Source organism: Limulus polyphemus, unplaced genomic scaffold, assembly GCF_000517525.1.
Source record: "Limulus polyphemus unplaced genomic scaffold, Limulus_polyphemus-2.1.2 Scaffold3466, whole genome shotgun sequence".
NCBI classification, from domain to species: Eukaryota; Metazoa; Arthropoda; class Merostomata; order Xiphosura; family Limulidae; genus Limulus; species Limulus polyphemus.
Genome location: NW_013669076.1, coordinates 53,656 through 75,652, shown reverse-complemented (window position 1 = coordinate 75,652; position 21,997 = coordinate 53,656). Strand labels below are relative to the sequence as shown.

General features: G+C 35.7%; 1 protein-coding gene across 1 annotated transcript in view; it reads left to right on the top strand.

Annotated features, from left to right (window-relative positions):
• Nucleotides 1–21,997, top strand: part of LOC106469400 (DALR anticodon-binding domain-containing protein 3-like) — a 45,072-nt gene that overhangs the window by 5,556 nt on the left and 17,519 nt on the right. The window contains exons 3-6 of the mRNA XM_022397915.1: nt 674–747; nt 3,107–3,214; nt 20,443–20,510; nt 20,907–20,965. Of these exons, the coding sequence (XP_022253623.1) occupies nt 674–747; nt 3,107–3,214; nt 20,443–20,510; nt 20,907–20,965 (309 nt within the window). The remainder of the gene's footprint in view (nt 1–673; nt 748–3,106; nt 3,215–20,442; nt 20,511–20,906; nt 20,966–21,997) is intronic.

Sequence of the window (21,997 nt, the reverse complement as noted above, 5' to 3'; positions counted from 1 at the left end):
GTATATATATATATATATCTTATACTTTATATAGAGGTCTGTGTTGTCTTTATATACTGTAGTTTACCAGTCTTTACATAAACATTTGACAGAGCAGTATTCTTTATTTAAATTATATTGTTGTAATATTTATATTTCCCATGTTTGTTTATATAAAACTTCTTTAGTTTTTTACTTTTTATAAAATGAGTCCATTGTGTTTACTTTTTGATCTAATCATACTTTCAAGGTTTTGGCTTTTGCTTAACAAATGTGTCATCTCCGTTTTATTGGTTCAGTTATTTTATACTTTTGTGGTAAATATATAGTATGAAGGAAGGTAACAATTATTTTCAAACATAAAATTGTTAATGTATTTGGGGACTAACTAAAATTTTTTAAATAATGGCTAGCAAATACTTTTCATTAATTCCAAGTGATTTTTTCTTGACTTCTGACAGAAAATTTACTTGATTTAAAATAACTGATAAACTCTCTCTATTATATCTACATAAATCTTTTTTGGTTATTAAAAAGCACTTTGCTTTACTGACACAATTTTAAATTATGACTAAAACTAAATAAACATGTAAATATTTCTTCAACAATGTGAAATTAAAGTTAGAAGTTTGTATGCAATATGTCAGCAATAGTGAAGTGAAGAAAACAATTTTTTTTGTATCGTATTTGATAGTTAAAACTAGTGAATGGTCTAAGCTGTTTGAAGAAGTTGTTGAGCTTGAACATTTCATGATGCACCTGCCACAGGTTAGCAGTAATTTTTGTATTGAATTTTAAATTATAAAATTGCATGTATGTTGTGTATTTTATCAACAACTACAACTCTATGCAGTGTTTCATTACATGATTTTTACAGTGCAGTGAAACACATGCAATGTGTTACTTAACCAGTGTGAGATTTTCTAGATTAGTTGTTAAACCTTTCATTCAAACTATTCAATATTTAGTGCTTTAAACTAATAACTGATAGGTTGCAGGGTTAAAGCTCGCATATGCATAGCCATTGCATCCTTGAATAAAACACTTCACCAGAAATATGCTTTATTGTACCCAACTGTAAAATGGGTACCATGTTATAGTTGGGTATTCACCGGCAATGGATTAGTATCTCCTCCAGGGGATGTGGTTTGCGTGTGTGTGTGTAAAAACATTCTCATTGACTTGTGCCACAAAACAATGTTAAGCTCCTATATGCATTTAAGAACAGTAAAGATTTAACTTGTCCAAAATTGTCCTACTACAACTACTATCAATAAGCAGCATATGCTTAGTTTAAAGGAATGGTGAATAAAGGTGTGATTTGGGACTGCACGCTAAGTGCCTCATGTTTAAAACTTAACACTGCATGTTACATTTATTAAATGTTTGCTTTATTATACTTGTGTTGATTTCTAGATCAAGCACGTATCTGCTGTTAATGAAACTACTTCGTTAATATAAAATGCAAAACTAGTTAAAGTTTTGAATTGTTACTAATATATATTATTTGTAGTGATGTGAAGTATCAAAAAGTGCTGATATGTGTATATATATATTTATATATCAGTGTGTGTGTGTATGTGAGAGATAAACTTAATAAATAGAGCAGTAATAACACATCAGCATATTAGTGCACAAATGAGCAAGAATTAACCAAAAATAAAAAAAAAATATTAGTTTTGACATGCCAATGACATTCTCAAGGGACAGAGTAACATTGTTCTTAGTGTCATGTATCTTAAGGTTCAAAAAAGTCCGATGGCACAGCGGCATGTCTGCATGCTTACAATGCCAGAAACTGGGTTTTGATACTCGTGGTGGGCATAGCACAGATAGCCAATTATATAGCTTTGTGCTTAATTACAAACAAACTAACTAATGAAACAGTCCAGAAGGGTCAACATTCTGTAATGGTAGAGAGTGCAAAATCTAATTTGAAAAAAAATCTACTTCCAAGTATGGTTGAGTTGAAATCCCATTTTGTTATTGTCAATATTTAAATATTTCTTGGACTGGTGAAACAAGTCAGTTTTGTTATGTTTTGTAGATTCTTTAATTATTTGTGTATTAGTTTTAAGATCTTTTATTACTGTTTTTTATATGAGGTTGCAAAAAATACTTCTTTTTTCTTGAAACAAAACAAAATATTATATCTCTTAACCACAAAAGTACGTATCCAGCAAACAGTGCAGTAAAGTTTCTTATACTTTTTAAAATTCATCTTTAAAAATAGTTATTTATTAAATTTGTTTGGTAAATATTGTATTTGTGGATACTTTTACTTAAGTGATTGAATGTGGAACTCAACATTTTGAGAACCACATTATACACCAACATTACAAAAACTACATATCTAAAATATACTGTTAAGTGAGGAGGTCATGCAAGTTTTATCACTTGTCATTTGAATTACCATAGATGAATTAGATTGTTCAAAGGCATCACTATGTGCTTAAAAGATTTGTGGTTCAGGCCCATAGGTGCCAGAATGTTTGGAGTTTCAGTATAATATCAATCTGGTTTTCTGATTGCTCTGAATGGAAATGTATTGAAAAAACTAGAACAAAATATAGTTTTTGACATGCCAGTGACATTCTCAAGGGACAGAGTAACATTGTTCTTAGTGTCATGTATGTTAAGGTTCAAAACAGTCCGATGGCACAATGGCATGTCTGCATACTTTTATTAGGTGTACAGCATAACTAAAATATTCTATAAATTTATGTCAAAAATATACTGGTGTCTTTTTTATCACAAAATCAAGACTTTGCCTACCATGATGTGTAGCAAACACATCAAGTTTTATGGACAGTAACTGTGTAAACCTATTTGCCTGTTTTTTGCATTGTCCTAAAATCATATATGTTTTAATTTCTGTATCATAATATATTTGTACTTAAAAAGCATGATATTAAGCAAATTGAATAAATTTACTAATTATAAATTTTTTGTTAACTATGTGACAAGAAAGCTCATTATTTTGATATTCATTAAGTACAAGCAGGTGTATTTTAGGTAATTATAATAAAAAAGTTGCACATCTTATGAATTTTATAAACTACAAAAATAATATATTGTACATTTATTATAATTAGTATTATGAATTTGTCAATTTTTTTTTCCACAGAAACCTAATATTGTGGTTCATGTCACTTCTCACCAGAGGGCTTTCTTCCAACAACAGATTGGAGTCTTGTGGTCTATGCTGTCCTCTTATCCATGTGCATCTCACCAGGTACATTATAAAGGAACGTGAACTTCATTATTTTTATGTGTTTGTACTTTATTATTATTATCATACTTCTCAAATAAATTTGCCATTCCACTTGCAAGCTTCCTTTTTTTGGGGGGGGGCATACATGTTTTTAAAATTTAGTGGTTTCTATAGTGCTTTAGTTTCTTTGGTCATTCGTAAGAGTGAACAGTTTTATAAAATTATACAAAGTCCTCTTCTTTGGCATTTTGTTTGTAATTTCTGCACAAATGTTTAACCATTTAATAGATACTAAAAAAGACAAGCATCCTTTACAAGTAAATAATTGTAACAGTCACCTATTCAGAATTGAAAAGTTTTTAAATTTTGAACACCATTTATATGTGTGGAAATGTTATAGAAAATTCTGAAAGATTTCTAAAAGTTAGTTAAAATGCTAACCTAAAAATTTTTTCAAAAGTTACTTTCCCAGTTAAATCACACTACCAACAGATCAATTAAAATATGGTGATCATGTTATTGCACCTGAGCAGCACATTAGACGATAATGTGCATTTGCACACACAGTAAAACAGTCCATTTGACTGATAATTGATGTTTTCAAACCGTTCACTTATCTTTAAACTTTATTCATTGTAAATTTGGCTATAAGGTAATAGAAATACTGATATTTGTATTAAGAGGTTACAATTTTGCATGTTATACTCTGTAGGGCTTTTAGGTACATATGCATAGGCTAGATCTTAAATTTTTCCTATGAATCAGACACATGATTAATGCTAGAATCTAACAAGTCTAATGCTAGTATCTAGGCCTAATGTGTTATCTTGATCTAGTCTCTACATTATAACACAGTAAAATTAGGTAATTTGATAAGACTATAGGCACCTAATTAAGTCTGCACAGATAGGTAAAGGCCTAACATTTAGTGCTAATGGCCTAATCAGATAACTATAGGTCTAGGCCTAATTGTTTGTGTGTATGTGTGGTATATAAGCAGATTGAGTTATATACATAACAGTTAGATCTAATAAATCTAGAGGTCTATTAGTCCCATTCATTTTCAAGGAAATCAGCCAATTTTCCTGTAGGCTATCTTCTGTCTATAGGCATATATCTAAATAACAAACATAAAAACAAATTTTACTTTTCTCTTCTCTCATTTATATTTGCAGGATTCAGGTATGGCTCTAATAATAAATCTAGCTTTTTCATTAAAATCTTCATCTATTGCTGCTTGTATTTGCATATTAGTGTTTATTAGCCCTAGACCTAGGTCTAATTTGTACTGATATTAAATCTCATTATACTTCCATATGCTTATGTCAGTTATGGAAAGAAAGCAATAAATCTGCGTCCAACATTTATTGATGTAATACAATGTTATAAGTCACACCAATAAACTTTTAATTTAATCTTATATTAAGTCTACAGCATAACTAAAATCTTCTATAAATTTATGTCAAAAATATACTGGTGTCTCTTTTTATCACAAAAGCAAGGTTTTGCCTACCATGACGTGTAGCAAACACATCAAGTTTTATTGACAGTAACTGTGTAAATCTATTTGCCTGTTTTTTTGCATTGCTATATTAAGACCTACAATTAGTAAAAAATTTCCAAAATAATGCAAAGCCTAACAATGTACTGGACATCCACCACTGCCAAACCAAACCTGGGCCATCATGTATGGCATCAGTCTAAAGTCGTTTTATTCAAACTAGGCTTAGATCTATTTCTTTGTAGCAAGGAATGTTTTATGAAGTTCCAAGAATTCTGTTAAAACAGGCTTCACATACTGAAGAAATAATAATAAAATGATATGATGCATACTAATATGTGCATTCTATAATAAGAATAAGGATTCTTAATTAATAAATAACAATAATTGTTAAAATAAATCTCAATAAAAATTCTATGATAAATATTATGTAATATATTCTACAAATATTAGAAAATTAGCAGCATTATCTAATAATTTAATACATTTGAGTATTGAATAGGTTGTTAAAAGACTACTATAAAATAGTTAAATGAACATTGTTTCTATTGTGAATTTAATTTTAATTTCCATCCCCCTTCATATTTGGAAATTTCCAGGCCAGTGTAGTATTGAAACAAGCCAGTTTTCAAATCAAAACTACCAGGAATGGTTAGAAAATAATTCACACCCTAGCTGTATACCTTACAAAAATTCATTTGACATCAACCACATGGGAGAAACAGCTTTGTGCAGTCATGTGACAAGCAAGTAACATGCAGGAAATATGAAGACATTAAAGGTGATATCAAGCAACAATACTACCATCTGTACCTTCTTAAAACCACCTGAATTGAAACCATCTATCTTAAAACCAAACTACCACCATGACTGCTACCAGTACAACTTCTTGCATCCAGTCTGAAGTTTTTCCTTTTTATGGATTCTACATCTAGTGACACACAAAAAACTCTTGTTGATCAGAAAGCTACCATCATTGGAAGACTGATCTCCAATCCCTACCTCCTACTGTTTCTGTACTTCATTTTCTCATCCTTCATTCTTTGACTGAGAAATCATTGGGACAAATGTCTCCCTTTTGCATTGAGAAGGGTTTAGAGGGACTTGCTGGCTCTCCTAAGTCAGTAAAGAAGCTCCATTCTGGAGGCATCTTGATGGAAACATCTACACCTAAACATAATGAACTCCTTCTGAAATCGAAGACAATTGGGGATATACCTATTGAGGTTACTTCCCGTGCTTCTTTAAATTCGTACTAAGGAGTCATCGTTGAAAGGGATTTATGAAACATCCCTGAGTCGGAGATCCTTGCTGGTTTCTCCAGCCAAGGAGTTTCTGAGGTGAGATGTATCTCCACTTGTAAAGAAGGAATTATGCTACCTACAGATGTTCTGATTTTGACGTTTACATCACCACATCCACCTGCTCTGTCAAGGCAGGTTATCTTAACTGTAAGGTATGGCCATATATTCCTAACCCTCTCAAATGTTTCCAGTGTCAGAAGTTCAGACATTCAAAGGCATCTTGTTGTGGTTCTTTAAAGTGTGTTCATTGTGGCAGCAAAGACCATGACACCTACATGTGTCAATTGGACCCTCACTGCATCAATTGTGATGGTTTCCATCCATCTTATTTTCATTCTTATCCTAAGTGGGTGAAGGAAAAAGAGATACAATGCTTAAAAACTGTTAATAACATTTCTTATCCAGAGGCTCAGAAGTTGTTGTCCCTTGTTCTATCTCTGACATGTGCTGCTGCACTACGTTCCACTGTTACAGTGGGAGTGCAGACAGATCTTTCTTGACCTCCAACAAAGTCTTTCTCTTAAAATGTAAAGGGTATTTTGTTCTCTGTGGATGCAAGACTTGACAAGTCCACATCTACTCCTGTCTCTGTCCCCACTGTTGCATCCAGTGACTGCTTGGGTCCATCTCCTTCGGCCCTAAGCTATAGGACCATTATTTGGTCATGCCCTCAGTCTCTAGAGTCTCCATCCTCTGACAGAGATCTACTCAATTCACCAAGGGCAGGTTCCATGGAGGTCGATAGACCTCTTTCTACTAAAGGGAAACATCGTGGTCGCAAACAGAAGGGTTCTCCATCTAGTTTTCCTCCACCTAAATAACAATGGCTACTCTGATGAACTGAAACTGTTGGGATTTATGTTCTAATTTAGATGATATTAAGGCTTTGAGCGATTCCTATCATCCTGTATGTCTCTCCTTACAGGAAACATTCCTGAGACCTGGTGATGCTGTCACCTTTCGACAGTTTTCTTTTTACCAGAATGAAAGGTTGTATGATGTCAAATCATACGATCAGTCAGACCTTGATGCTCTCATAGAACAGTTACCATCTCCCTTTTTCATCTTGGAAGACTTTAATGGACACAATCCCCTTTAGGGTGATGCTGATATTGATTAGAGGGGTCGTTCTTTGGAGCTTGTGCTCTCAGATCACAACCTGTCTCTCTTAAATACTTTTTCTATTACCTATTTTCATGCACCTAGTTAGTCTTTTTGCTGCTATTGATCTATCTATCTGTTCCCTTCACTTTTTTCTCGTTTTTCTTGGAGGGTTGATAGTGGCCCACAGGGCAGTGATCATTTTCCCATCGTTTTGAGGGAGGTGGGCCATGGTCGACGCTACCTGACTTGAGTTCCAAGGTGGAAGTTGAAGCAGACTGACCGGCTCTCTTTGAACTTGATCCTGCTGTCGATAGTGTTACGTCTCCGTTTGTTAATTGATTTTCCGTAAGTTCGTTCCGACGAAACTTAAGCGACACAAGTTCTTTCTTAATAAAAACTGGTTTATTATTTCCGAATACAATTTTATCGATACACTCAACTTCAACAATCGCGCTAAACAAACGCTATATCAACGAACGTCAATAATACTTCTGACCGCAGATCAATTACTCACTCACTACACGCACATTACATTCCCCTCTTTTATATACCAGCGTACCCTATTTCTAGTAAGAACTTGAACATTCGCCAAAGTACATGATAGTTCTAGAAACGTTGCGTCATGGTGGTCATGTGACTCGCTGACGCAACAATAGTTTTTCACCTATTAATGACTGCGTGGAAGCAATAACTGATTGTATAATTCAAGCAGCTGTTGTTCTATACCTAAAACCTCTACACGTTTCTCATGGTATCCTCGTCCATGGTAGTCTTCTTCTGCCAGCAGGCATGGAAGGCTCATAAATGGACCTGAAATGCCTTTTGCAGGTATCCCACTCTTTCCAACTGCATTGCTTTCCAGCGAGCCTGTACCCATGCTCAGCAGATCAGACCTAAAAGCCAGGCAGAATCTTGGATTAAGTTCACCATCAACATCTCTTCTACCACCAGTTCCAAAGTCTTCTGGAACAAGATTTGGAAGATCAATGGGAAGTATGCTTCCCATCCCCTTTCTAATGTCCAGGAAGTTGCTGATGTGCAGAACATCACCCATACTCTCAGAGAGAGTTTTGCTTATCTCTCCAGCACTTCTGTTTTTTCCCCTGCCTACTTGGCCATCAAATCTCAGGCAGTGTTATTGCCTCTTTCCTTTCTGGCTGATTGTCTCTATGACTATAATTGCCCTTTTACACTGGTGGAACTTAAGCTTGCTCTTCATAGGTTTGGCAGTACACCAGTCTGGCCTGATGACATTCACTATGAGATGCGGTGCAATCTCTCTCCTGCCTCTCTTGCTTTTTTTCTGGTTGTTTCTGACAGGAGAACGTTTTTCCAGATGCTTAGTGCATGGCTGTTGTTCTCCCTTTTTCATAGCCTGGAAAGGATCCCAAGATTCCTTCTAATTATTGTTCAGTTGCTTTGACTAGCTGTCTCTGATAGGTCATGGAGAGAATAGTTAATACTCGTCTTGTTTGAATCAAACAACCTCCTCTTATCCACCCAATGGGGTTTTTGTCGACAGCACTCCACAGGGGACAACCTGATTTGACTTGAAACTTTGATCAGGGAGAATCTTGATTCTGTCTTCTTTGATCTTGAGGTTTGGCACTACATGGAGGCTTGGTATTTTACGGGATCACCATTCATATGGGTTATGTAGCCATTTACCCATTTTTATTCATAACTTTTGACTTACAGACGATTCCAAGTCTGTGTGGGTTCGACTTATTCCCATTTCTTCACACAGGAAATTGGAGTCCCTCATGGCTGTACTGTGTCTGGAGTGTCATCCTATTCAGTATCAATGTCAATGCTATCACTAAACAACTTCCTCCTACAGTTGCAAATGGCCTCTATGTCGACAACTTCCAAATTTCTTGTCAGTCATCGATCATGAGATTTATTCAGCAGCAGCTTCAGTCTGCCCTCACTCAATTGTTGAAGTGGACCACAGCAAACAGTTTTACCTTCTCTATCTCTAAAAAAGTTTGCATTCATTTTTGCCATCAGTGGGGTTTACACCCCGACCTCAAGCTCTGTCTCGGTGATGTTCTTTGTGTGGTTCCTGAGGCAAAGTTCTTGGGCTTATCCTTGACTTTAAGCTTACTTTAAACTTCATATCAAGTGTACAAGGACACTGAACATCCTCTGTGTCCTCTTATTCATCTCTAGGGAAGTGGATCAATGTTCTATGTTGATAATCTATTGTGTCGTCATACATTCCAAGCTGGACTATAGGTCTCTGTTTTATAGTTCTGCCTTGAAGATGCTGGACCCTTTCCACCATCTGGGGCTTCAGGTTAGCACAGGGGCTTTCCACACTTTGCCAGTCCAGAGTCCGTACACCAAGTCCCATGAACTTCCTCTTCACCTCTGCCATTTGCAACTATCTTTGCAATATGCTATCAAGCTTCGATCCTTACCACAACATCCCACCTGCTGGAATTGTGTTTACCTTCTTTGGTGGGCTATGCTATTTAGGAATAGACAGTCTGATATTCCTCTCTTTGATCTTTGTATCCAGGTGTTTCTGAGTCCAATTATGAGCCCATCCCACCATGGCTCATTACCATCCCCGCCTATGACCTTTCTTTGAGCCATCTGAGGAAGGAGGATACTCCTGATTGGAAGTACCATCATCTCTTTGCCAAAAATCATTTGAACCATTCTTGTGTTCCAAATTTTACAGATGGTTCAAAATCAGGTGACTTTGTGAGTTCTGCAATGGTTTGTTTTAGCTCAGTGGTTCTTTACATTACCCCCTCTACAATTTCTGTGTTCACTGCTGAGTCGTATGCCATTTCTCTTGCCTTGGATCATGTAGAAGCTAAACAGTGCACTAACTGTACTATTTACACCAACTTTTTTAACTCTTTACTAGCCATGAAATCACTTAACATCAGTTCTCACCTTGTTCTCATCTCTATTCAGAAATGACCTGCATATTTTTTACTATCTTCCGTTTCTATCCAGTTATTCTGGCCATGTTAGTATTTGCAGGAATGAGCTTGTTATTTTATATACTTTGTTAGTAATGAGTACTTTCTCTAAGTTCTATAGTTTACGTGTCTTTTTGGCTACACTTTATAACAGTTTTGTGGTTTATACGGGTTCTATCTGTGGGTTTCTGCTTTCCATTTGCTCCCCCTCTATCCACTTCCCAGATCTCCTCCTTGGGATTGTACCTTGTCCAGTCATCTTGCCGAGCCTGTTCAAGTCCTCCTACACAAAGTAGATATCAAGTGGGTGGTGCCCATTGAACTGGGATTTTTCTCCCATCTGTGTTTTGTCCCCAAAGGCAGAGGAGTTTGTTTTCCCATCATTGATCTGTTCTGGCTGTATCCTTATCTAGAGATGCCTTTCTTCACCATGGACTCCTACCTCTCACTTCGGGGAGTTTTTTGCCCGAGTGTTACATCTGTTTTCTTTGGTTCATCTATGAATGTTCTGTCTTCCAGTTCTGGGCACTACTGTTCCGTCTTTCTTCAGATCCATATGTGTTTGGTTGAGTGGTATGCTCTTTTGAATGTCATCTTTATTCACTGGGTCTTCAGACTCACCATTTTATGGATGACTGGTTTCTGCTCACTTCTCCCAGTGCTCAGTCAGTCACTCACACTGGCTTCCTTCCTTCTTCAAGGGTGGGGTTTTTCATCAAGTTGGAGAAGTCCTTGCAGTATCTTATTCTTTTAGTGGTTCTCTTCACTTACTGTCTTGGTCAAGCCCCACCTTGGCTCCAGAATATGGATCTAGCAGTCATGATAGCCCTACCTTCTCCTTCTCTCTTTGCATAGGTTCTATCTCTTTTGGAAGCTCTTATTTCATTGGGTTGGGCTCATATGCATTCCCTTCATTGGATGCTTTTCAACCAGTGGAAGTTCCCCTATGATTCCTTGGACCATCCCATCTCCCTTCCACCTAGGATCAGGGCCGACCTTGCTTGATGGCTCAACATGGACTTGACTGTGGTGAGGGTTCCCATTCCTCTACCTTGTCCCATGTCTCATCTGTTCACATATCCTTTCTTGGTGGGTTGGGAAAGTATTCCTTTATTCCCCACAGATTTTGTGTCGGTGGTCAGTCAAGGAAGCTACTCTCCATATCCACATCATCAAACCTTTCGAGGTTCATCGAGCTGTGTATCATTTCCTCCCATTCCTGAGGGGGGGGTTATATTTTATTCTGACAATTCCTCTGTCGTCAGCTTTATCACCAAGCAAGGGGGAACCAAGTCCAGATCTCTGTCTTTTCAAACTATGGATTTCCTGTACTAAGCCAGTGACCACAACATGATGGTTCTAGTGAATCATGTTCCTGGAGTAATGAATCTTGTGGATAATCTCTTATGTTTCAACAAGGTTCTCTTCATCCTCAGGTATTTCTGTGGTGTGTTCTCAACAGGGAACACCACATAAATGTATGTTTCCCACTCACTAGAATGCTAAACTTCTTTCCTTTTTGTTCTCCAGTTCCTCACCCCTCAGCTCTGAGGATGGATGCTTTCGGTCAAGATTGGAGGAGTCTTCATCAATATGCCTACCCTGTGATCAGGCTCCCCTTCTGGGTCTTTTCCCTTATCCAGACCACAATCTGACATTTTTCATCTCAACTTCACTACACTCCATGCTTCTGTGTGACTTTTGTCTGGTCCAGTACCTCAGCTCAGGGACTCGCCCCTTGCCCTTACACCTTGTCTATGTACCAGAGGCATTGGTCTTGATTCTGTTTTTCGTCTATTTGCCATGACTTCTGACCATCCTGCTGTTCTGTTTCTCACCTGCCCCAGTTCTTCATCTGCAAGTTTGATCAGGTTTTGCCTGTTTCACCTGTTACTCTTTATAGGGCTGCCCTGTCGATTGCCTTCTGTTCTCCCACTTCCAGAAAGTCGTCTCTTCCCCAATTATTTCACTCCTTTTCTATTCCTTTCATCTGGTCCATCTACCATGTTCCTTTGTTCTGCTGGGTTGGAATATCAGTGTTTTTCTTCGTGCCTTGTTCAGTTCTTCTTTTGAACCCTTTGCAATGTGTTTCTTGTACCATTTTTCTCTTAAGAACTAATTCCTTCCCCACCTGGTATGCAGTCATCATCATTCCAATATTTATGCCATCCTTTACCATTCCTCATATGTTTTTCGCTATCGGAATCGGGCCTTCCCTCCCAGGGCCTTGGCTGCTCGGGAAGGTTGTTTGGCCTTTTTTCCTACTTCCTTGCCTTCCTTTTCCCATCTGTATTTCCATTCAGATCTGGATAATCTCCTTTGTCCAGTTCATTCCCTGCTATGTTATTTGGCTCATACTGCCTCCATTTCATGTTTCTGTCTTTTGTTCTATGGCATTCCTTTGTTTCCTGTGATCTTTGACTTATTACGCTCACTGGTAGGGTTCATTCACTCGTATGACTAGCATTTTTGATGTGTTCATGGCAGATTGCCATCTACATAATATTTCTTTACACCAAATTTGTCATCTAAATCTTTAGCTGCTCAAAACTGATGTCATTTGAAGATATCATTCAGGCTGGTATGTGGACAACTCCAAATATACTTGTCACTCTTTCTCTGCACAACATTGCTGTGTCTTCCTTATGTGGGAATCATTTTCTTCCTCTGGCAATTTTACACACATCTGTTCACCTTTGACTGGGGTAAGTCTTTTTATCTTATTTAGTTGATATACATTATATTTCGGGATCCCACCTGGTGGTGGGTGTTGCCTGGCAAGGTATGCTGAATTTTATATCTTAGCACTAAATCTCTATACTTCTATAAAGCTCACTGTGAAGATGGGGTGTTTCTGTAAGACAACTGGCCACTTATCTGGTGATGTGTATCTATCTACATCTATATATATATATATATATTTATTTATTATCACTGTATCATATATAAGGACTGTTACTCATGGACATCATGAGTAAAGCAGATGGGGGGTTTTTGCCCTCCCTATACTGACCCTGTACTTTTTGCTTTTCAAAATATGGAAATGCAGACACCCAGGACCTCCCCCCCTTTTTTTTTCTAGTGGAGCAAGGAGGTCCTTTCCACTTCCTGTTCCCAGTCACTGGAGTGGTGGACTGTGGATGTTTCCTCACGAGTGGGATTTATACGATAAAACAAACTTCATAGTCATATGTACCCACTCGGTGAGAAGAGGGCTATCGTCGTTATGCTTCATAATATTCTCAATCCAAGGCACTTTTCCTGAATTTTTTTGCCAAGGTTGACTGCACTTGTTGATCATGACATACATTATTAATGCAAGACACTTGCACTGGATGTTTTCTGCCTGGATGAACCACATTTGCTATATTAGATAACAACAGGGCGCTTCTCTCAGATGTTCTTGCCCAAGGTGACCACACTTGTTCACACTATTATTTTTATTATGCAAGGTGCTTCCACTGGATGTTTTTTGCCTGTTTGGACTGCACTTGTCACTCTTAATGCTGACACTTTCTCTGGATGATTTTGCCTGGGCAGACTGCAGTTGTTGATCTCTCAATACTTTTCATACAAGATATGAAACTGACATTCTTATGCAAGGCACTTCCAGTGGTTGTTTTTTGTCCGGATGGACTGCACTTGTCATACTACATCATATCACAAAGCAATTCCTCTGGATGTTTTTTACCTGGGTGGACTGCACTTGTTAATTTCTAGATATATTACATACACAATATGGAACAAATATACTATGCAATGTGCTTCCACTGGATGTTTTCTGCCTTGACATAATCCAACGTATACCAAAGTGCTTCCTCTGAATCTTTTACCTGGGCTGACCACACTTGGCTATCTTTATATAAATCCAAGGTGCTTCCCCTGGATGTATTTTGCCTTGTTCCAGAAGCAGTGCTATACCCTTTATAATTGTGGTACACCTGTTCTTTCACAGAGGTTGTTCTCTGCTTGTTTGATTACTTTTGCACCTTCACCAGCCCCTCCACCTTTGTAATGTGGGATTCTAGCTTTGGGTGAGTGGAAGTAGTACTGTTTCAGAAGTTAACATTTACTAACACTGAAAATGTATTTCCTATAAGCACTCACCCACTTCCCTCCCTTCCTCCCCACAGATTTAACAGTGTTTCTGGTTTGTATCTGCCTATTCTTGAAAGTGAAGATTATGCAGCAATGGTAGAGGGAGATACCTGTTCCAGTATAGAGGGTGCAGTATGGTTCATGGAGGGTATTCACATGCTCAGTACATGTTGCTACAATGGTGCAAAAATGAAGGGGCACAATAGACTCGTGCACTGTTGAAAATTTTAGCAATGCTTAGAGGACAAATCAAGGTTAAGATAGCTTTGGGTGAGAAGATGTAAGTTCCTATTGGAAATACATTTTCAGTGTTAGAACATGTTAACTTTGATGAAAAACACTGTCCACACAAAATACATCAAATCAGTGTGTGTGTGTGTTTGTTATAGCAAAGCCACATCGGGCTATCTGCTGTGTCCACCGAGGGGAATCGAACCCCTGATTTTAGCGTTGTAAATCCGAAGACTTACTGATGTCCCACCGGGGGACACATCAAATCAGAGTTCTTAGGACATGCTATTGCTACTGATATATTTCCTAAGCTGTTCCCTGTCATCGCATACTTCAGTTCTAAGAATGTATTGCAGATATCTATAAATGGTGCCAGTGTTAATTGGAAATGACATGAAATTTTATCAACTGGAGCGAATAAACTCAATCCAAAAACATACTTGTTGCAAGTTGGATTTTATGATTTATACACAATTCACAATGCTTTAGAGATGGGTGTAAAGTAACAAACTGAAATTTTGAAAAAACTCTGGCAAATATCTACTATTTTTCAGATTCTCCAGTAAGAGCCGATGACTGGATGCTCAGACCTTCCACAAATGTTTTGTAAGCACTGATCGCTGGAGAACAAAGTATACTTACTCCTGATACCTAACCTTTAAACATATCTAGGTGTGCAGAAATCCACCAAAATTAAAATCATACAGCAGTATTCATTAAGCTGTTAATTCTCGTATTATCAGTTTTTCTCTCAGCTGCTAGACAAATTGAACCTTTTCTCGGAAAATTCCAGTAGGATAAACTGATATTATCTATTATGGCTGCAAATCTCTTGTCAGGGGATTGTTAGATAGATTTATCACTTCTAAATGTCTGGAAGACTTAACTGGACCACAACAAGTTGCAAGTCAGGATTTGACAAAAAAATTTTAAAGGAACCTTCCAAAATTGATACTGGTTTTGTTAAAAGAAAGTCCTTAACAATTTAAACAGGGCTTCAAAAATTAGTGACAAAGACGTGCTAGGCTTTAGACTTGAATGCAAGTATTTCCACATGACTGTTGTTGTGCAGATTATTCAGAAGTACCCCTTAACTTATAGATTGGTAAGGAACATGAGCTGTTTAAATCCAGAAGTGATGTTGTTAAATGTACCACCCAGTGCTGTTATGTTTTCATCTAGTTTAAAATGTCTGGTAAATCCAGGCAGAGTAGAAGAAAGGGACTGTGACACTATTCTCAGATGTACAAAAGAGTTTCCCAAGACATCCCTGTAATTGCGTGATTCAAAAGTTCACGTTTCAGAGGGAGCAGGACACACTAGATACTCTATATTTCTATCTCCTGTCATACAAGAAATTATTTCAGATGCTTTGGAGAGTTTGCAACATTGTTCTTTCTCTGTCTCAAAAGGGGCTTTTCTGTAAGTGAAGAAGCTATTACCAACAAAGCATGTCCCTTAATACTAGGAGAGTCATAATTGACCACATTAGAGATGTTGGGTGACCTGAATGTAAGTACAGAAATGTTTAGTTTGTTGGAAATGCACGACAAAGGTATAGGATATATTTAGAAGAGAAGAACTTTGGAAAGCAGAAGCCACAGAAAGGTGACAAGAGAAAAGTTGAAGAAACTGGAAGATCTCAAACATAAGATCAGACTTGAGTCTGACATTAAACAGCTCCTTTCATCAGCTGATGAAAACTTTGAGAAAGCTGAAAAAAAAAGAAACTTTAGTCTCCTTGCAATGTTCAATTCCCTGAGGAAAGCTGTACGAGAGAAGGAAAACTCCTTGAAGACTTGCAGTGAAAGTTGAACAGAAACTGTCAAACAAGAAGTGCTGAAACATTTTAACTTTGAACTTTTTTATTTTCAAATAATTCAGTTACATTTGGACATTGCTAGATTAGTATGGAAAATATTATTATCTTTATAAAATTTATTATTTTCTTTGCTATACTCTTTATGACAGGAAATTCTTATGGTTCTTTATTTGGTTTGAATACATTTTTAACACGACAAACCTTGTAAAACTTCTTTGGAAGCACTGAATTTTTTTAGTTTTTGATACATAATATACACAATGGCCAGAACTTTCTTTGAATAGGCTTTAGAGCCCTCTCATTAGTGCATTAAAGTTATACCCTGCAGCTCTGTCCTGTTTCAAATGCATAGAGCATAACAGTATAACTTAAATATTCTCAAAGCTACCTGTTTTCATACACACTTTTAAATTTCTCTGAGATTTGAAGTTTATATCAGTGTTGTTTACTGAGACTTACAATTAGTTAACAAGAAAAAGAAAACAAGTCTTCCTTGAAGATCCTCAGCAAGCAGCTAAGAAAAGTTGAAGCTATGTAAGTATCAAAAAGAGGCTTTATTGGACTGTTCATCTTAGTATCTAACCACCAAATCCATCTGTCTATCCTGGCCAATATTACGTTTTGTCCTTGTGACTATCCCATAACTGTCAGTAAAGGGGCCCTGATCATATGTAACTAGATAAGCAGCTTGGGTGTTTCCTAACCATGTGTGTCCTTGTGGTTAGTGTGCCATAAGTTTTGTGGTTTGTATCCCATTACTGTATGGAAAAAAGTTTGGGGTTATGGTGCATTATAAGATTACATGTAATGTCCCACTATTAAATCTGACAAAAGTAATCCAAACATTGGTGGTGAAAGGTGTTGACTAGCTGCCTTCCCTCTAGTCTGTCACTATTTGGAACAAATAGTACACTTAGGTCTTGATTAGCTTTGTTTAAAATTCCATAAACAGACAAGTGGTCTTTCTCAGTAAGAATGTGTTTGCTGTAATAATTTTTTGTACTTGTAAATGAAAAGTATGCCGAGACTAACCATCATTGGTACTAGTTGGTTCCTTTTGTTTAAAACTACTAATTATGGACAGTGAAAATAGACCTCTAAGACTGCTTTCAGTGCTTAGGAAGAATTGTACGAATTCTGCATCATTCCATTCATTTTGTTCTATGTAAAGTACCTGCCATTTTTAAGAGACTAAAGGAGATTACACTTGGACTGCAGTGAGAAAGGCTTGTTACTTAAATAAATGAATTAAATAGCACTTGTGCATAGGTAAAAATACTGAAAATGAACATACATTGTTAAATAGTTGCAAATAAGCTTTCTTAAAAACAGGGTACAGCCCTAATAAGACTACATGTTTCTGTAGTGTACTACACCATCACGAGTAATAAATTCAGATACTGACTTGTATATTTGTATCATTTCTGATTTACATAATCTTGCATTACACACTCAGTGTCATCTTGACTTCAAACACAATTCTTTCCTGAAGAACTTACAAAACAGATTTCCAGTATTACATTTCTAACACACCAGGACTACCATGTTTATTCAAAATAATATTTTTGTTTTTCTCAATTTCTTCTTATTTTGTAATATTTAGTTCCCACTTAACCTCAGCCTTATTCATCAATTTAATATTTTTCCAATCCATGATTAAAAATTAACCAAGTAATGACGAAAGCTAATTTAATATATTTTCCTTTCTTATATTGATTACAATTCTTTGGTTCATAATTTGGGTACTCTTGCTGTTAATTATACTTTTGGTCACCAATTCCATGTATGGAAAGATATCATATTTCATGATGGTATAACTATCCAACAACTGGCTGTATATTCTTCAAATACCATGATATTCTGATAAGAAGTACACCACCCATTGGAGCTGAAGTATGGCTCTCCTTTCACTATTCGAGTGTAGATGAGTGTATGGAAAGATATTATATTTCATGATGGTATAACTATGCAACAACTGACTGTATATTCTTCAAATATCATGATATTCTGATGAGAAGTACACCACCCATTGGAGCTAAAGTATGGCTCTCCTTTCACTATTCGAGTGTAGATGAGTGTGTGGAAAGATATCATATTTCATGATGGTATAACTATGCAACAACTGACTGTATGTTCTTCAAATATCATTACATTCTGATGAGAAGTACACCTCCCATTAGATCTGAAGTATGGCTCTCCTTTCACTATTCGAGTGTAGATGTATCTCGTTGTCCACAAAAATGTGTAAATTGACTACTATATGAGATACTTGATACTCTTGAATTTGTATGTTGATACAGAGGGTTATATATGTTATATTATAAATGATTTTGAATGTTCACATCAGCAAGACCATCTAAAAGGAGGCTTGCAGCAAGTTGTACCCCAGCCATGATAAGAAAAGTGCGGCATCTTATAACAGCTGAGAATCCACAAACACTAAGGTCAATGGCCAAACCATCCATTTCCCCTATGGAACAGTATGCAAAATGATTAATCAAGAACGATTTCTGTCTGAAAGAGCAACACAAGTTATGTGTGAAAAAGTTGCCTCCATGACATATTTGTTCAACAGTTAGAAACCTCAAGCAGTTAGAGAATGAAATGAGCAATCATGCTATTCCATACAAACACATACTGGATTTCTATGAGAGCAAACTGTTGAATTGAGTGCTGGAAAACAGTCACTCTCATACACTAGATGGCTGAAGGATAACAAGCATAGAGTATGGGTGTGCTTTAGACATGACAACTTTATGACAGAGCCTATTGCAATGGAATGGCTATTCTTAAGATTTATAGTTGTCAGATGAAGTGTGTGACCAGAGATGGACCATAACAACATAGTGAGGTGCCAAAATTGTCTTAATATAGTGTACTAAACCTCTGGATTATTATCTCTGCATCTGTTTCTATATAATTTTAGTATTTTAATATCAGTACAACATCTGTGCCTACATTTCAATGTTAATTTTTATGTGATTTCAAACAATAGTTATAGAAGCTAAACAACATTAGAGCTCTATAGTAAAAGTTCAAAAACTGATTATTATTAACTCTTTCAGTTGTAGAAAATCAAATTTCTGTAGATTGTGAACATTATATTGACATTTTGGATTTTTCTGATCAAATTGTCAATATTTGTGTGTTTTGGGAGATAACTTTTAATTCTTACAGTTCATGAAAATGCCTTATGATACACTGTGACAGTCTCATACTGCACCACTTAAGCTTAAACCAGTGACGTTTCTCCATGACTAGGTTTCCATCGAGTAAAAAATATTATATTTTTTTCTCCCTCATCTTGGTTCATGGCCCTGTTTTATATCTGTTCATACTGTTTTAGGATATGTTTTTGCTTAATAATATCCCTCTTCCACTATCTTAATTGTTTAATTACAATTATTATAAGTTAGGATATTTTTTCTACAGCTACTTCAAGAGCACCAAGCTTAATGACACACACCTTAATAGTATTTCTAAAAGCACTGCAAATTTAAAACCATAATCTAACCATTTCCTTAACATTTCACTTTCAAGTTCAAAATCTTATCTTGTTATGAATAATCATGATTTTAGTTTTTTCCTAGTTTTGTTTAGTGTTTACAGTCTGATTTATTTAATAATTTATCACAAGACTTTTCCTACAATTTTACTTTTCGTCTACAAAAAGTTTTTAAACACTGATATATATGATCGTGTGGTTTCATTTACAGATTCCAATTTAAACACTATTGGCTGTCTTTATTCTATTTATATATCTTTTTTAACAGTTTTTCTTTACATGTGAAAATTTGTTTTAGCGGATTCCTTTCACATATTTGTGCTTTTGTTAGTTCTGCAATTAATTAAACTTTGCTTTTTATCTCCATATTTTTCTTAATATTTTCAAAGTTATATTCATATTCATGTTTAGCAAAATTGAATGATTTCTGTGAATCATTTTTTTCTACTTTTAGTTTGAGCAAAATATCAATTTAAACCTCAGCAGAGTAATTTATGTCTGTTAATTTTGCCTTACTCAATTCTGTCAAGTTCAGAGACAGCAAACTATTCTGAACCACATTCATTTGGCATTGGTGTTAGAAACTGTAGCACAGACTGACCGTGACTTGAAGAAAAAATATTCTTATGTTGTTAGCTGTATTTATGTTAAACTATTTGAAATCTATACTAAGTTTTCATAGCTCTTTAGACGCTTTAAATTTTAACTGATATTGAAATACTTTTATTTAACTAATTTTTTGTAGGTATATTTTATTCATAGCCCTGTTGTAACACAAGATTCACAGACTGTTACAATACAGGATTACAGTAGGTAAGACTAAGAATATTTCAGAGTATTTTTTTATTATATTTACTGTGGAAAAGAATAGAACTTTAAAATTAAAAATTTTGATTTTCAATTTAGGATTCTGTTTCAATATAGGCATAATTGTTTAGTAGCATTAGGTGAAACCTGTAAATTTCACTATAGAATTGTTTAAAGTATTGAATTAAAACACACATTTGATTCAGCATATTCTCGAAGAAAAATGTAATGCCTGAATTGTTTTATTAGAATGCTAAGTACTGTCCATATTGAGATAAATAAGTCATTGTTATACACTGTCAACCAAATTCTAAAAACATTAAAAGTATGTACAGCTTTGGCTGAAGCTCACATTGTGCAGTTTCTAATGTGTATTTATACTCAATTTTAATACAAATATAGAAGGATACATGAAGAGGTTGAATCTGCTCTGATCCATAAGTATGGAAAAAATATCTGTGGTAAGTCAGTGATTAGATTAATCCTTAGTTATAATGTTTTTTTGTTTTCTTAATATAAAGTGCATTTAAGTAAAAGAATGTCACTTCTCTGTAAACTGTGTTGTATGCCAATTGAAGTTACTTGATACTTATGTTTCATTGTTCTCTATAGCAAATTCTTTAGACCTATTGACAATAAAAGGTAATAAAAATAAAGGTGGACTAGATCCTTGGTATAGATGATGAAGAGGACTGGCAAAAGTGATGATTCTTGAGGCAGACTAATATTGATTGCCAGTTTCCATGTCTCGTATGCATCTTTTGATAGTTAGTGCTGCTACGACCCATCTTACAGATGCTAAGTGATGCCAATTCAGAGCATGTTGTTAGAAAGAATGGCAGCTGGCCTCTATTGTTAATATATTCAAGATCTAAAGTTATTGCCAAGGTGTTCTGACCAGCTTCATAGCATTCTCGTGTATTAGCAGCATTTTGTCAGATTTTTCATGCTAATGATGATGGTTGTAGTGGTTCAGTCTTCTAACTATTTCCATTACTAGGATCTTGCCAATATTTTTTCTAGGATGATGATTTGGTGTGTATTGTAAGATGAGAGTAATCCTTAACCCTATTGCTATGGGTCATGGATCAAAGGCCGTGTAATATCGTGTTTGTTGACTCGCATTCAAAATTTTATTGAACTACTATTTTATGAATGTATTTCAATATCTTTGTTATCAAATCATAGATTATAATTGAAATATTAGTATGATCTATTAGTTAATTTCTTAATTTAAAAGTAAATATTAAAAAAAGCTAAACATTGAGTTTTAATTGTCACGTGATATGTTGAATGCTGCACTGGTTCAAATTAGATGATTGTGATGCCCAAATACAAAGTCTATAGTTTCTAAGGAATTAGAAACTCAAATTACCAATATTGACAAGCTACAATATCAAATAAGAACCTCCTATCTTTTCTATTTGCTGAGATATTGCTCATGTACTGAATCAAACAAAGTTGCCCTACTCACCTCTTTTCATTTTGGAAAC